The 18,018-nt window shown below is 40.4% G+C and overlaps 1 protein-coding gene across 3 annotated transcripts in view; it reads left to right on the forward strand.

Moving 5' to 3' along the window:
• LOC126484632 (uncharacterized) overlaps positions 1 to 18,018 on the forward strand; it is a 224,612-nt gene that overhangs the window by 109,841 nt on the left and 96,753 nt on the right. For all 3 annotated transcript variants that reach the window (XM_050108222.1, XM_050108221.1, XM_050108223.1), the window contains one exon: positions 3,655 to 3,949. In XM_050108222.1, coding sequence (XP_049964179.1) covers positions 3,655 to 3,949 — 295 coding nt within the window. The remainder of the gene's footprint in view (positions 1 to 3,654; positions 3,950 to 18,018) is intronic.

The raw sequence follows: 18,018 nt of genomic DNA on the forward strand, positions 1-18,018 counted from the left end.
ATCACATAAATAGAGATTCCTTCTTGTTCCTAGTGTTCTTTACATAGAAAAATGGAAAGATGCAAAAATTGTGAGTATTTAAGATATGATATCAATTGCTCAGATTTAGTGTCAGTCATGCCTGATGAAACTGGAGTGGGGCAGAAAGATGCGAAATGCAACTGTAGTAGAACAGGTAGATGTGAAAATAATCCAAGTAAACTTTTCACATGAAGTTAACACCACCTGTATGTTTAACTTACGTGTGTGTGGGTTTTGATTCATGTGGAGGAGGGAATGAATGAATGTCTTTGAAACAGAAAAACCATGGTGTAAAAACAGAACAGTAACCTAAATAAAAACAAATAAAGAAAACAACAACGTAAACAAAAACAGTTTGCACTACTGAGCACATCCATGGAAATCAAAATGTGCAGCTGGGTAACATACAGTACCTTGTTGCTCTCCTCTATGCATTGTGACATGCTCTGATGCTCCTTGGTATGCAGTCCACAATGTGATCAAGACACTGCTGCCCAAGAAACTCTCACTCTTCGATGGTGGCCCTTCTGAGGTTGTTCAGTGTGCGAGGAAGGTTCTTGCGACAACATGCTACACATTTCAGTGGGTCACAGATTTACTTTATTGAATTTATATCAGCAGTTACTGCAGCCCATTCCATTCTGCTAGTTTCTGCCTCCTCACAGTGTGGGGAAGTGCATTCTCTTGCATTATTATTTTGAAAACTGAAACTCTCTCCAAAACCTTGACTATAAGTTGCTGCTGGGGTGTTTGTATTGTTGTTTGTGATGACACTTTCCAATGTATCGTGTACCTGTAGCAGTCCGTTTGCACATATTTTATTGTCACCGTAGATTATAAACCTTACATTCTGGCACTTGAAGTAGTTGCAAAAGTACCGTGGCCCAGATATCTTGGCTTCAGACTCGTTTTCTTCGATGGTGGTGCCTGTGTCTTTTAGCCTGTAAAGTTACTTAAGATACCAGCTGCTGCTGAATGATAGTTGAACTCTTTATTTTTTGCTGTACATTTATTCACCTTCCATTACAAATGAGTACGTTACATTTTTACAATTTTTTGTACTCCAAGTTATAAAACGTATGTGTTGTATGACGTCTCTTGTATATTTCTGGCTGTCAACCAATCACCAGGTTATCTTCTTAGAGATGTCAGCAACCAAATCTCCCAATCTCTGGGTATTCCCCTGTGGATTGGAGTGTATCTCCTAGGCAGGACATGAGTGGCATGGAATAATCACTCGCTGCAGCAATTGTCGTCATGCACCGTAATATCACTGCTGGCTACACCTTTTCACAGATACACTTGTGTTAAACCTGCACACGATGCATGTATAAACCAAGCAAAAATCCTGCGCACAGAAGATCGGGCGCAAATCGAATAAAGCAGAAAAGAAAGTTGCTTTTTTAACAGTCATGGGCCTCATTTGTTGGATTGAAAGTATAAGGTACAACACATTGCTTTAAGCCAGGTCGATCTGTTACTCCTCATAGTTCCCCTATTAGATAGATGATATCGTGACATGCTTATCCTACAGGTAAACTAAATCAGTGTTAATTACTTTTCAACTCAAATCTTCAGTAAGTCACTGTATTGATTACAAAAGGTTATACTTATACACCTTACTTTATAGTGAATATAATAGGGAAACATTCCACGCGGGAAATATGTCTGCTTGTGTCTGTATATATGTGGATGGATATGTGTGTGTGTGCGAGTGTATACCCGTCCTTTTTTCCCCCTAAGGTAAGTCTTTCCGCTCCCGGGATTGGAATGACTCCTTACCCTCTCCCTTAAAACCCACATCCTTTCGTCTTTCCCTCTCCTTCCCTCTTTCCTGATGAGGCAACAGTTTGTTGCGAAAGCTTGAATTTTGTGTGTATGTTTGTGTTTGTTTGTGTGTCTGCCGACCTGCCAGCACTTTCATTTGGTAAGTCACATCATCTTTGTTTTAAGATATATTTTTCCTACGTGGAATGTTTCCCTCTATTATAATCATATATATATATATACACACACACACACACACACACACACACACACACACACACACACACACACACACACAAAATTCTAGCTTTCGCAACCAACGGTTGCTTCGTCAGGAAAGAGGGAAGTAGAGGGATAGACGAAAGGATTTGGGTTTTAAGGGAGAGGGTAAGGAGTCATTCCAATCCCGGGAGCGGAAAGACTTACCTTAGGGGGAAAAAAGGACGGGTAACCACTCGCACACACACACATATCCATCCACACATATACAGACACAAGCAGACATATACAGAGGTAAAGAGTTTGGGCAGATATGTCAGTCGAGGTGGAAGTGCAGAGGCAAAGATGTTGTTGAATGACAGGTGAGGTATGAGTGGCGGCAACTTGAAATTAGCGGAGATTGAGGCCTGATGGATAATGGGAAGAGAGGATATGTTCAAGAGCATGTTCCCATCTCTGGAGTTCGGATAGGTTGGTGTTAGTGGGAAGTATCCAGATACCCCGGACGGTGTAACACTGTGCCAAGATGTGCTTGCCGTGCACCAAGGCATGTTTAGCCATAGGGTGATCCTCATTACCAACAAACACTGTCTGCGAATGGACAGTTTGTTGCTGGTCATTCCCACATAGAATGCGTCACAGTGTAGGCAGGTCAGTTGGTAAATCACGTGGGTGCTTTCACACGTGGCTCTGCCCTTGATCCTGTACAACTTCCAGGTTACAGAACTGGAGTAGGTGGTGGTGGGAGGGTGCATTGGACAGGTTTTACACCGGGGGCGGTTACAAGGGTAGCAGCCAGAGGGTAAGGAAGGTGGTTTGGGGATTTCATAGGGATGAACTAAGAGGTTACGAAGGTTAGGTGGACGGCGGAAAGACACTCTTGGTGGAGTGGGGAGGATTTCATGAAGGATGGATCTCATTTCAGGGCAGGATTTGAGGAAGTCGTATCCCTGCTGGAGAGCCACATTCAGAGTCTGATCCAGTCCCGGAAAGTATCCTGTCACAAGTGGGGCACTTTTGTGTTTCTTCTGTAGGAGGTTCTGAGTTTGAGGGGTAACCACTTGCTCCAGAAGTGTTCCATGTCTGTTATGTTTGGTGGGTTGTCTATTTTAATGTGTGTGTTATCTATTGTCTGCTAAAATTTCTTTTGGTTTGTGTTGAATGTTTGATTTTGTTTCCTTCTATTTCACTTTTTTTGTATCTTCTAAGTCGTTTGGCCAATGATTGTAATTTCTGCTTTTTTTCATCTAATTGCTCTATCACTTCTTGTTGTGAGATTTTACCTAACCTTTTTCGTTTTTTTTCTGACATTTCATTTCTTATAAATTGTGTTAGCTGTCCGATGTCTTTTCTCAGTTTTTCTATTCTGATCTGTAGCCTGTGTTGCCATGCTGGTTTTGTGGGTTTCTTCTGTGTGTTGGTTGGTTCTGATCTCTGCCTAGTGTGTATATTTAGAGTAGTGAGTGCTCCTATATAAACTAGTCGTTGTAACTCTTCCATAGTTGTGTTTTCATTTATTTTGTTGTGTATGATTGTGTTGATAGTTTTTATTGTTGTTTCGACTTGTGGGTTATTTGGCGGTCTATGCAAGAATGGTTATTATCATTATTATTATTATTATTATTATTTATTTACTTATTTTTACAGAGATTGCTGCCAGAAATTTTGATGGTCCCCAGATAGTGAGACGTGTACGTAAACTTCTATGGACCCGTCACCGAAAATTTGGGTCCATTGTTGCAATTCCTGAAGCTCGCATACCTATAGTAAAAATCATCCATATACCAACTGGCATTGCTTGTGATATTAGCTTCCAAGGACAAGGATGTGCACTTAAGAGCAAGCAGTTGTCTCATGTATTAGACATGGATTTTAGAATACGACCACTTATTATTTTCCTGAAGTATTGGGCAAAATGTCACAATATAATAAGTTTATCCAGGTGAGTCAAATATCTAATATTTAAATACTACAGTTTCATTGTACACTAGCTTAGAGCCCACATAGAGTGTATAGCCTGCAGAGATTTTTTTTGTTTTATATAATCGAATTTTTTGTTATTCACAAATTGAAACAAATTCTAAGTTTTTCATGCTGATTAAGGCCATATAATAATGGTCTTTTCTGATTGTACATCTGATCAAAAAGCGATTCTGCAAAGTTTTTGTTGATCATGTCTTTTGTTTTCTTCTGGAGAGATTTCTGTAGCAACTTTCATCATAATGGCTCTGAGCACTATGGGACTTAACATCTGAGGTCATCTGTCCCCTAGAACTTAGAACTACTTAAACCTAACTAACCTAAGGACATCACACACATCCATGCCCGAAGCAGGATTCAAACTTGCGACCATAGCAATCACGCGGTTCCAGACTGAAGCGCCTAGGACTGCTCAGCCACAGCACAACTTTCATCCCCTAACAAATATTTCTTTGTATGTAACCAAGAAGTGAAGTATCAAATTTAATAAATTTAGCTTTAAAATTTTTTCAATGTGATGAAATATTTTCTTAAAAATTTTCATCTCCTATTGAACTGCCTTAAGGGTCAATTTCCGGAAACACTGAAATGTGTTTGTTTCTTTTTTTTATAAAACCGAGAAATGGAATACCAGTTGTCGTTGATGAAGCCTTGTTGTTGTTGTGGTCTTCAGTCCAGAGACTGGTTTGATGCAGCTCTCCATGCCACTCTATCCTGTGCAAGCCTCTTCATTTGCGAGTAACTACTGCAACCTATATCCTTTTGAATCTGCTTTGTGTATTCATCTTTTGATCTCCCTCTGTGATTTTTACCCTCCCCATTTCCCTCAAATACTACATTGGTGATCCCTTGAAGCCTTAGAACGTGTCCTATCAACCAATCCCTTCTCTAATCAAGTTGTGCCATGAATTCCTCTTCTCCCCAATTCTATTCACTGCCTCCTCATTATTTGTGTGATCTACCCATCCAATCTTCAGCATTCTTCTGTAGCACGACATTTCGAAAGGTTCTATTCCTTTCTTGTCTAAACTATTTATTCTCCATGTTTCATTCCTATACATGGCTACACTCCATACAAATACTTTCAGAAAAGACTTCCTGACATTTAAATCTACACTCGAAGTTAACAAATTTCTCTTCTTCAGAAATGCTTTCCTTGCCATAGCCAGTTTATATTTTATATCCCCCATACTTCGACCATCATCAGTTATTTTGCTTCGCAAATAACAAAACTCATCTACTACATTAAGTGTCTCATTTCCTAATCTAATTCTGTCAGCGTCACCTTATTTTATTCGACTACATTCTATTATCCTCCTTTTGCTTTTGTTGATGTTCATCTTACATCCTCCTTTCAAGACACTGTCCATTCCGTTCAACTGCTCTTCCAGGGCCTTTACTGTCTCGGACAGAATTACGTCATCAGCAAACGTCAAAGTTTTTATGTCTTCTCCATGGATTTTCATTCTTACTCCAAATTTTTATTTTGTTTTCTTTACTGCTTGTTCAGTACACAGATATTCAAGCTACAACCCTGTCTCACTCCCTTATCAACCACTGCTTCCCTTTCATGCCCCTCGACTCTTATAACTGCCATCTGGTTTCTGTGCAAATTGTAAATAGCCTTTCAGTCCCTGTATTTTACCTCCGCCACCTTCAGAATCTGAAAGAGAGTATTCCAGTCAACATTGCCAAAAGCTTTCTCTAAGTCTACAAATGCTAGAAATGTAGGTTTGCCTTCCCTTAATCTATTTTCTGAGGTAAGTCATAGTGTCAGTATTGCCTCACGTGTTCCAAACTGATCTTCCCCGAGGTCGGCTTCTACCAGTTTTTCCATCCGTCTGTAAAGAATTCGCGTTAGTATTTTGCAGCCGTGATGTATTAAACTGATAGTTTGGTAATTTTCACATCTGCCAACAGCTGCTTTCTTTGGGATTGGATTATTATATTCTTCTTGAAGTCTGAGGGTATTTCGCCTATCTCATACATCTTGCACACCAGATGGTAAGAGTTTTGTCATGGCTGGCTCTCCCAAGGGTATCAGTAGTTTTAATGGAATGTTGTCTATTCCTGGAGCCTTGCTTCGAAAGCTTCTTTTGGTGCTCTGTCAAATTCTTCCCGCAGTATCATACCTCCCATTTCATCTTCATCTACATCCTCTTACATTTCCATAATGTTGCCCTCAAGTACATCTCCATTGTACTGACCCTCTATATACTCCTTCCACCTTTCTTTGCTTAGAACTGGTTTTCCATCTGAGCTCTTGATATTCATACAGGTGGTTCTCTTTCCTTCAAAGGACTTTTTAATTTTCCTATAGGCAATATCTATCTTATCCCTAGTGATATATTCCTGTACACATGAAACCTTAAAAATCCTTTAGTAGTTGTTTAGTAATTATATATTTTCTATAAAATCTACACCCACTGTTTTACCCCCTTGGTGCTCGAATTTACAAAAATACTGAAACACGTTTTTTAATTTTCTGATTAAGAAACCAAATATCTGTTTTTGTGGTTCTAGCTTCAAAATACCCTTAACAGTGACACACTTCGAAAAAGCCTTTCATCCTTTGTTTCACCCGCTTAGGAGTAGAAATTCGAACAGTCCCTTCTTAAACAATGCCTACTTTGGGCTGGGTGATGATGAATCAGTCCTATGCTATTTCACCCCATTAGAGGTTGAATTTCCAAAAACAGTTAAACATGTATTTATTCATCTCTAGCAAAGAAGCAAAACACCAATTTCAAAGATTTAACTTTAAAAATGCTTTTGCAGTGAAATATTTTCACAATACATTTCACCCCCTAAGGGTTTGAATTTCCAAGAACTGTGCATTTGTATGTTGTATTTCTAAGAGAGGAACTAAATACAAATTTTCATAGCTTTAGCTTCAAAAATGCTTGCACAGTGATATATTTTCATGAAAACTTCCATCTCCTCTTCCACCCCCATAGGAGTCGAATTTCCAAGAACAGTGAAATATGGTATTTGTTTTATTTCTAAATGAGAAGCCAAATTTAAATTTTCATAAATATAGCTTTAAAAACACTTTCTTAATAAAACATTTTCATAAAAAATCTCATCCTCTACTTTACCCCCTTAGAGATTTGTGTTTCCAAAAAACATTCAATCACATATTTAGATTTAAATTTTTTTAATGTAACAGAATATTTTCTTAAAAATTTTCATCCCTTATTGCACTCTTGTAGTGGTGAATTCTCAGAAACACTGAAACACACATTTTTTTCATTCATATCCAAGAAGTTGAATACCAGTTGTCATAGATGTAGCCATAAAAATCCTTTAGTAGTTCTTTTGTAATTATTTATTTTCAAAAAATCTTTCACCTACTATTTTATCCCCTTAGTGGTTGAATTTCCAAGAATGCTTAAACATGTACTTTTTATTTTCTGACTGAGAGTCCAAATACCAGCTTTCATGGTTCTAGCTTCAAAATTCCCTTAATAGTGACATAATTTCAAAAAGCCTTTCATCCCCTATTTCACCCCCTTAGGAGTGCAATTTTGGACAGTCCCTTCTTAAACGATACTTCAGTTTAAGATCCATACCTCTCCAAACTTCAAGTTTCTATCCATAGGGGTTTTGGCTGGGCACTAATTAACCGGTGAATCAGTCTGACCCTATTTCACCTGTTCAGGAATTTCCAAAAACAGTGAAACATGTATTTTTTCATCTCCAATCAAGAAGCCAAACACCGATTTTCAAAGATTTTGCTTTGAAAATGCTATTGGAATGAAATATCTTCATAAAGTGTTTCAGACCCTTAGGGGTTGAATGTCCAAAAACGGTGACATGTATATGTTTTATATCTAACAGAGATGCCAGTGATTTAGCTTGAAAAATGTTTGCATAATGAAATATGTCCATAAAAACTTTCATACCCTGTTCCATCCCCACAGGGGTTGAATTTCCAAAAACACTGTGACACATATTTCTTTATTTTTAACTGAGAAGTCAAATACCAAGACGTTGTTTTAAAAATACTTTAGCAGTTCTGTATGATGATATATTATCAAAAATCTCTTTCACCCACTGTTTCTACCCCAGGAGGTTAAATTTTCAAAAACACTGAAACACGTAATTCTTTGTTTCTGACTGAGAAACCAAATACCAATTTTTGTAGGTGTAGCTTCAAAATTACATTAATAGCAACATTTAAAAAAAGGAAAAAAAAAACAGTCATCCCTTATTTCACCCCTTTAGGTTTGGAATTTTGGCTTCAGTTGCCAGAGATTGCAATCGTGTGTGTGTGTATGTATGTGTGTGTGTGTGTGTGTGTGTGTGTGGTCTATTTTTGACAAAGGGCTTACTGGCAGAAAGCTTGTTTTTGACAGTCTTTTTCTTGTGCCTATCTGCGACTCAGCATCTCTGCTATATGGTGAGTAGCAACTTTCCTTTCCATACTGTTGAAATGACTAAGAGCTGTCAGAAATTGTACTGTCTGAAAAATGCTTTTGACTCTAGAAAAATTCTTTATCAAGAAGTTGAATCACGTTAGTTGTTCCCTTTAATCCCCCAAAACCAACCAACCAACCATTATTTGTTCCTGGTGGAGTCCCCAGTACTGCAACAGCCTCTTTGTTATCCTCTTCAAAAACAGGTGTGGTGTTATGTGTGGCCCAAGAGTCCAAAAAAAGAAATAATTATTTTCTACAAATTGTAAGAAGGCATTTCAAATTAAATATTGAAAATTATTGTTTCATTTTTCCAAATTTTGTTGCTTCGATTACGATTTTTGCAACTGAACAGACCTTTTTTTTTATTTTTGTTCCTAATTTGCCTTGAGGCTCTTGAAGACAGATACCAAGCTGCAATAATTGTAATCCACCCACCTTTTTTCACAGGTTTTATTGTATATCAATGTGTCACCACATTCATCGATTGCACAACCAACTCTGGTCTCTCTCTTCCCTTCCCTTTTTTACTTTGTGTGTGTGTGTGTGTGTGTGTGTGTGTGTGTACTGTTTACTTAATATGTCAGCATTAACTCCCTTTACCAGCTGAAGTTTGTGTATGTACTACATATATATTACACCTTCAAGGCATTGTTAGCACTTGTTATGTACCAGCATGTACAGATTGACGTTGATACTTGTATCAGAATACTTTTAATGGAATGTTATGGCTGACAACCATGTTATCTTTTTAATGTATTCTTAGATTTAATTTTTTATCTACTATTAGACTTTCTATGTATTTGTTTTGAGCCACTTCAACTTATTATTGTCACATTAGTGTTTCTTCCATTTTGTAACAATCCGATGATAACAGTAAACTGAAAATGGTCATTGTGAATTATATTGTTACTTGCGAACAAGACGGACATTTGCAACTAAAAACTTTTCTTTGGCACTCAAAGCTATTATAGTAAAAGTTTTCTGTGGGCTAGGAAGGTATACTTGTTCCAGTCGCTTATTGACATAACTGTCATCTTTCAAACCACAATGCACAGAATAATCAGAGCTATTTCCTGTTTCTTCTAATATTTTCCAGTTTACAACAAAATTTCGACGTCATTGGGATGAATGTCCAAGAAAGTAACTTGTGACTAGCACATATTTAGGTCTTTGGGAGAAATAGCTGATTTTGAGTGCATAACATGGTCGTAATATTTCATCTTTGCAATTGTTAGAACTTTTAATTAGATTCCGCACTACTGTAAAACTGTGGAATCCTCACAAGACAGATGCTATTAACAGCCATACGCGAAGTAAAAAAACAGTGGATATTAATTCAGTTTTACCTCCATTGTTGACTTATTGATACCGCAACAAGCAACTGGTAATCATTATGAATTTTAAATGAGTTGCAAATTCGAGCGAAAGGTAACTGTGAACAGTTGTGTCAGAGAAATTACCAACATTCACTGTTCAAATTATGATTTAATTGTGTCATGTTATCTGTTTACCGATGCTCTGTCAACCAAGGCTGTGTGTCTGCCACATTGTCAATGCATAGTCTTCTACAGTTCCGGTAGGGGTGCACATTTCTCCAGCCACCTGGAAGCTATGAATTTGTCAGTTTTCAAATTAACATTTTTTAGCAGCTAACATTTTGATAGTGTATTTCTTCCTGCATAAAAAAAATCCAGGGCAGGATTCAACATGTCAGGTTTCGTTGCCTCGTGAGAATAGTTCTGGTGAGGCATAGCACTGTGGACATGTCTCACCAAACTCTTCATGCTCTGTCGGAGAGATGTTTTACGATGTGTTGGAGGCCTTGTTGCCAGGTGCAAGTTGCAGGGATGCTAGTGTTCTGGCATGGGTGAAAGGACATTGTGAGTAGTAGTCAGAGGGAACCCAGGCAGTGGCTTGGGGTCATGAGATGTGCCCACATACTTCTGCACCCATATTTTGGTACACAAAGTTAATATGACAGGGAACACAATTGAATAAAATCTTCTCGGTTTACAAGCCGCCTCAATTCAAATAAAATTGTTGAGCTTTCACTGGCTATCTCCCTCATCGTTAGCAGGAGTATGACTACTGACTGCTGGCAATATTTCCCATTTATATACCTATGATTACGGCCACTGGCACCAACCAAAGATGGCCGAAAGGAACGCGTGTGCAGAAGGTGAGTTTGACAGCTCATAGCAGCCCTGGCCCGCCACAGGACCGAGTGACTAGTGACATCAGGTGACACGATGGGCTGGCGCCACATTTGAAACAGCCGCTCCTGCCTCCCTGCAAGCGTTACACATCTGTCACTGCTTTCTTTTAACATCCAAAGCCCGCTCCCATGCCCTACTCAGTGTGTAACCGTGGTCTCTGTTAAATTATTGCTGCTTATTCTAATCGCGGCTGCCTCTTTTATAATGGAGTCCTAGTATGTTGATGCATGAGCCAAGACTCTTGTGCTCTCAAACTATTTTGTGTCTGTTTTCGAGGCAATGCTTAGCTATTCACCTTCCACGCACAAGTTGTTTTCAGCACACACTGATTGGTGCCATCAGCCTTAATTGTAGGTACATAAGTGAGAAATAGTGCCAGCACTGGTAGTCACTAGTCACTCCTGATGACGATGGTGGAGCTAGCCATCAAAACCTCAAGAATTTTATTCAAATTGACGTGGCTTCAAAACCAAGATTTTATTCAGTCATGCCGCCATGAAAGACTCTGAGGACACAACAAAAACAAGCAATATTTGACCATATAAATTAATTGGATAGATAAAACTTCCACTCACCAAGTGGTGGTAGAATACGGACATTAAAGGAGGTCATAATTAGGCAAGCTTTCGGAGCCTGTGGCTCCTCCTTCAGACAGAAGAGTTGAAGGGAAAGGAAGAGGGATGAAGGGAAATAACTGGAGAGGTCTAGGAAAAGGGGTAGATTTCAGAAAAGTCACCCAGAACCATGGGTCAGGGGAGACTTACCGGATGGGATGAAAAGGAAAGACTAATTGTAGAGGACTGCATCGGACAAAATTTGAAAGCCTGAGAACTTAGAGTGGAAGACAGGTTAATATGAAAGACAGAGATTACTGCTTAAACATCGTGCATGATTTAATAAGAGTGAAAATGTTAAGTGTGTTGTACGTAACTGAGGTGGGAGGAGGGCAGTGTAAAGTAGACTGGTAAGACAATGAAAGATGAAGAATACTAAAACAGAATGGAGTAAAGAGTAGTTACTGTGAAGAAATGCTGAGATGGAAGAAATTAACATAAATTAAGGCCGGGTTGGTAGCAAGAACCAAGGATGAGTTGAAGCGCAAGTTCCCACCTGCGTAGTTAGAGAAACTGGTGTCTGGGGGAAGAATCCGAATGGTGCGTGTGGTGAAACAGGCACCGAGGTTACAATTGTCATATTGTAGAGCATGCTCTGCAACAGGATATTGCGTGTTGCCATCGTACACACTGTGCCTCTGCCCATTCATCCTAATTGATAATTTGGTGATGATTTTAGAAAATCTTGGCCTTGTCGAAGCAGTCATTAATATGTTCCAGACTAGGATAATACTGAGTGATAATGGTGTGCTCTGAAGTTGTTTTTTGGAGGGATCAGCAGTACCAGGATTGGATGTGATGTTCAGGGAAATCTGCTTTTGAACTAGACTGGTGCGGTACTTATGTCCAGTGAGAATGGTAGTGTATTACTGTAAAGAGTCTGCATCCGAACGAATATGTTCGCCCCAAATGCCAAAGCTATATGGTAGGAAACATGTGACATGGAAATGATGGCATCTGTCAAAATGTAAGTACTGTTGTTTGTTAGTAATTTTAATTTGGGCAGAAGTATCTAGCTGGCCATCGGTGAGAATGGGGTCAACATCAAGGAAAGTGGCACGGGATTCAGAATAGGACCATGTGAAATGTAATTGGCAGAAGGTATTCAGAGATACCAGGAATTTTAACTGGTCAGCCTCACCGCGAGGCCGTATGGTAAAGATGTCTTCAATGTATCTAAACCAGACCAGGGGCTGAAGACGTACGGATCCCAGGAAAACCCCTGCCAAGCGACCCATGAAAAGGCTGGCATAGGAAGGCTGAGGTGTGAATGGTGATGTGTTCCTTAAACAGTCTGCACTCGAACAAATATGTTTGCCTCAAATGCCAAGGCTATATGGATGGGAACGTGTGACACGGAAATGATGGTATCTGTCAAAATGTAAGTACTGTTGTTTGTTAGTAGGTTTAATGTGGATACAAGTGTGTAGCTGGCCTTTGTTGAGGATGAGATCAACATCACGGGCAGTGGCATGGTATTCGGAATAGGACCATGTGAAATTTAATTGGGAGAAGTTATTCAGAGATTCCAGGAATTTTAACAGGTCAGCCTCACCATGAGTCCGTATGATAAAGATGGCATCAGTCTATCTGAACCAAACCAGGAGCTGAAGACTTAAGGATCCCAGGAAGCCCCCCTCCAATCGATGCATGAAAAGGTTGGCATAGGAAGAAACCGTCATGGTTCCCATGGCCGCACCCCTGGTCTGTTTGTATGTCTGCCCCTCAAAGGTGAAGTAGTTGTTGGTAAGTACAAAGTTGATTAAGATGAGTATAATGTCATAGGTTTGGAATCAGGTGGGTGCTACTGAGGAAATGTTCAGCAACAGACAGACCATGTACGTGGGGGATGTTGGTATAGAGGGAGGTGGCGTCAATGGTGACAAGCAATGTTTGTGGTGGGAGTTAGATGGGCACAAATTTCAGATGAGCTATGAAATGGATGATATCCTCAATATAGTAGGGAAGTCTTTGTATGATGAGCTGTAGGTGCTGATCAACTAAGGCAGACATACGTTCTGGTGGGTGCTTTGAAGCCAGCAACCATAGGAGGGCCAGGATGATTTGGTTTATGGATAACAGGAAGAAGGTAAAAGGTGGGGGTGTGTGGTTTGGGTTGTGTGAGAAGTTTTATGGATTGAGGTGTTAGTCCTTGTGAAGAGCTTGGTGTTTTAAGTACGGACTACAGGTCAGTTTCAATCACGAGGGTGGAATCTTGATGGCAGACGCTGTTTGTTGAAGTGACAGGCAACTGGTGTCGACCTTCACTAACATACTCCTTTGAGTCAAGTATCACAGTGGTAGATCATTTGTCTGCTCTGAGGATAATGATGGAGTCATCAGCTTTAAAGGAGTGTAGAGCTTGTAGTTCTGTAGAGGACAGGTTAGGAACACATTGTAGGGACCTGAGAAAGGGTTGTGAATCAATGCTGGATGTGAGGAATTCTTGGAAGGCTTTTAAGGGATGAATCTGAGGTAGTGGTGGTGGATCAAGTTGGGATTGTTGTCGGAACTGTTCAAGGCAGGGTTCAATGTGAGGTTTGCTGTTAGAAAGGTTTTGGGATTGGGTTTCAAAGTAGTCTTTCCAGTTGACATTATATGTGAAGGAAAGTACGTTCTTCACCAAAGCAGCATGATCAAATGCAGGTTTAGGGCTGAAAGTGAGACACTTAGGTAATACAGATAATTCAAGAGGGGAGAGTTCCTTAGATGAGAGGTTAAGGACACTGTACTATTGTGACTGGTTCTTGTGATTATGGGTTATTCTTATTCTGAGAGACTATGGTGAAGGCTGTGGGATGTTAAGGAGGTTGTCCAAGCTCAGTTTGAGGAGACGAGTGGTGGTTGACAGAGTGACTGTTTAGGGAGCTGCAGAGGACAGGAAAGGAAACAACGCTATTCATGTGGTTTAGGAGAAGGTGGGATAGCGTTCTGAGGTGCAGTCTGGCATATTGTTGCAGTTTGAATTTGGCTTGATGGACCATTCCATCCAAGGGATCATCAGGAGCAGGTAATTGCAGGATTTTTTAGGAGAGAAGTTTGGTGGAGTGAAAATTGGCTGATGGGGGCATATCGGCCACAGGTTAACTGGGTAAGAGCAAGAGATTGCTGTATTTGAAACTGTGAAAGTATAGTAGGATTACATCCAGAAACACGAACTCTTAATGTTAGGCTTTTTGGAGCAACTCCAAGGGACAAACAATTTTCAAGAAACAGAATGTGGGACCTTAGTTTTGATAGTGCAAAAGCATGTTTTCGAAAAGAACAGATGTAATATGAGATGCGAATCATCATGGCAAGAGAGGACAGTTTGGAGTATTAGAAATTGTGAGAGTGGCAAAAAAGAAAAAAAGGCAGAGGGTGGATGAAAGAGAGGAAATTGAAGAAAAGGAAGGAAAAAATCAGAAAACAGAGAAAAATTCGTACAGAAATAATGAGAACAGGCAATGGTTAGTAAAAGGTAATATGTTTGTGGTCTATACGGTAAGAAAAAAAAAAGGTTGGGAAAGAAGAATTGGGAAAGTCTTGCAAAGAGACAAAATTTTAAAAAACTGGATAAATATAAAGAGAAAGTCACAGGAGAAAATGTAAACAGTTCTGACCATGATACCAACCTGATCCACCACCACTACCTCAGAATCATCCCTTACAAGCCTTCCAAGAATTCCTCATGTCCAGCATGGCTTCACAACATAATCCTTATCTGTCTTCTGCAGAACTCCAGGTGCTACGTTCCCTAAAAGCTGATGACTCCATCATTATCCTCCTAACAGACAGAGGATCGACCACTGTGCTACTTGCCCGAAAGGAGCATGTTAGAGAAGGTCTGCGCCAGCTATCTGACACCTCTACATACTGCATCTGCCTTCAAGATTTCATCTCCTTGACTCAAATTGACCTGCAGATCCTCCTCAAAACATCAAGTACCTCACACGGACTAACACCTCAGTCAATAGAACTTTTCACACCATCCAAACCATGCACCCCCACTTTTTGCCTTCTTCTTTTTATCCACAAACCCAATCATCTTGGCCGTCCTATAGTTGCTGGCTTCAAAGCACCCATTGAACATATCTGCCTTAGTTGATCAGCACTTGCAACTCGTAGTACAAAGACTTCCCTCCTATATCGAAGATATCGACCATTCATCTGAAATTTGTGCCCATCCCACTCCCATCTCACACACTGCTTGTCACCATTGATGGCACCTCCCTCGATACCAACATCCCCCACGTACATGGTCAGTCTGCTGCTGAGCATGTCCTCGGTCAGCGCTCACCTGATTCCAAACCTACGACATCCTTCCTACTCACCTTAATCAACTTTGTACTTACCAGCAACTACTTCACCTTTGAGGGGCAGACATACAAACAGATCAGGGGTACAGCAATGAGAACCAGGATGACTCCTTCCTATTCCAACCTTTTCATGGGTCATTTAGAGGAGGCTTTCCTAGGGTCCATAAGTCTTCTGCCTTGGTGTGGTTTAGATACATTGATGACATCTTTACCAAATGGACTCATGGTGAAGCAGACCTGTTAAAATTCCTGGGATCTCTGAATACCTTCTCTCAGTTAAATTTCACATAGTCCTATTCTGAATCCCGTGCCACTTTCATTGATGTTGATCTCATCCTCACCAAAGGCCAGCTACACGTTTCTGCCCATATTAAAACTACTAACAAATAGCAGTATTTACATTTTGACAGATGCCATCATTTCCATGTCAAACGTTTCATCCCTTACAGCCTTGGCATTCGGGCATACATATTTGTTCGGATGCAGACTCTTTACAGCAATACACCGCCATCCTCACCTCAGCCTTCACTGGTTGTAATTACCCCACCAGCCTAGATCAAAAGCAGATTTCCCAAGCCATCACTTCCACTCCTGATACTGTTGATCCCTCCAACAAACAACTTCGGAGCACACCACTGATACTCAGTATTATCCTGGACTGGAGTGTATTAATCAGCTGCTTCGACAAGACCATGACTTTCTAAAATAATGCCCTGCAGTGAGATCCATTTTGTCTGATATTTTGACCACCACTCCTAGATTAGGTTTCAGTTTCCCTCTCAATCTCCGCAATATCCTTGTCATACCCCGTGCTCCTTTGGCACCCATCTCCCTACTCTATGTCTCCTACCCCTGTGACTGTCCCCACTGCGAGACTTGCCCCGTGCACCCTCCTGTCACCATCTATACCATCACTGTAACTCGCAAAACATATACTATCAAAGTGAGAGCTACCTGTAAACAACTTATGTCATATACCAGCTGTTACGTAAACAGTGTTCGGCCTTTTACATTGGCATGACTAGCAACACATTATCAATCAGGTTGAATGGGATGTAAACAGTGTTCGGCCTTTTACATCGGAATGTGGCTACCAACACATTATCAATGAGGTTGAATGGGCATAGGCACAGCGTGTATGATGGCAACACACAGTATCCTGTTACAGAGCATCCTCAACAACATGAGAGTCGTGATCTCGGTTTCTGTTTCACCACAGGCACCATCTGGATTCTTCCCCCATACATCAGTTTCTCTGAACTCTGTTGGTGGGAACTAATGCTACAACATGTCCTTGGTTCTTGCCACCCACCTGGCCGTAATTTACGGTAATTTCTTCTGTCTCAGCATTTCTTCAAAGTAGTTACTCCTTTCTTCACTCTGTTTTTGTTTTCTACATCTTTCACTGTGTTACTCGTCTGTTTTTCACCACCCCCCTCCCACCTCTGTTACATACAATGCACTTAGTTTTTCATCCTTATTAACTCATGCACGATGTTTAAGCAGTAATCTCTGTCTTGCATATTACCCTGCCTTGCAAGTTTAAGCTCCCAGGTTTTCAAATCTTGTTCGATGCAGTCCGCAACAATCAGTCTTTTCTTCTCATCCTGTCCAATAAGTCTCCCCTGACCTGCTGTTCTGGGTGACCTTCCCAAAATCTACTCCTTTTCCTAGACCTCTCCAGTCCTTTTCCTTCGCCGTTCTTCCTTCCGCTTCAAGTATTCTGCCTGAATAAGGAGCCAGTAGCTCCAAAAGCTTGCCTAATGTGTGTGTTTTCCGCTGCTTACAAAGTTAGTATAAATAGACAATGGATTGTTTGAGGAGCAAGTCCATGGTAGTCGATCGCACTTTCTTCTGTGCTTGTGCAGCTCAGACATACTGTTTCTGCTATATACTGTGAGAAGTGATGCAAATTGTCAGATTTTTTTGTTTTATATGTATGCAGCAGCATTCTTTAATTAGTGGAAGGAAAGATACAGCATATGTCATAAACATCCAGTTCATTATAGCCTCAATTAGAATGTGGAAAAAATTAATTGACATCCATAATAAGCCTCAAATAAATGTTAGCTTTATAAGATGCAATCTGCAGTTTTAACTCTTATTTTCAGGTGGTATCAGTTGGCATTTTTTTTTTTTTTTTTTGCGAACTTTCACAATTCTGTCATGTAGAACAGAAGCGATAATCTGGAGAGGGCGGGGAAGGTTATGGGATAGCATTATACCAGTGGGGGGAGAAGAACATTTTCTGATGGAACGTGCAAGGAGTGGACTGCCAACAGGTGCAGCATCGGGAGGCTGTGCAAAAGGGTGGTGGAGGGGGGAGGGGGCGAATGGGGAGTGAAAAAGGAGGGGAATGGGAAAGAGGAAAGATGGGCTGGTGCATTGGCAGAGGGTGGCACATAAATAGTGGGTGACGAGAATAGGGAGGAGGTGATACGACACAGAGAAGGTGGAAACTGTTGGGCGGAGGGTGTGGGGA

This window comes from Schistocerca serialis, chromosome 6 (assembly GCF_023864345.2).
Source record: "Schistocerca serialis cubense isolate TAMUIC-IGC-003099 chromosome 6, iqSchSeri2.2, whole genome shotgun sequence".
Taxonomy (NCBI): Eukaryota; Metazoa; Arthropoda; class Insecta; order Orthoptera; family Acrididae; genus Schistocerca; species Schistocerca serialis.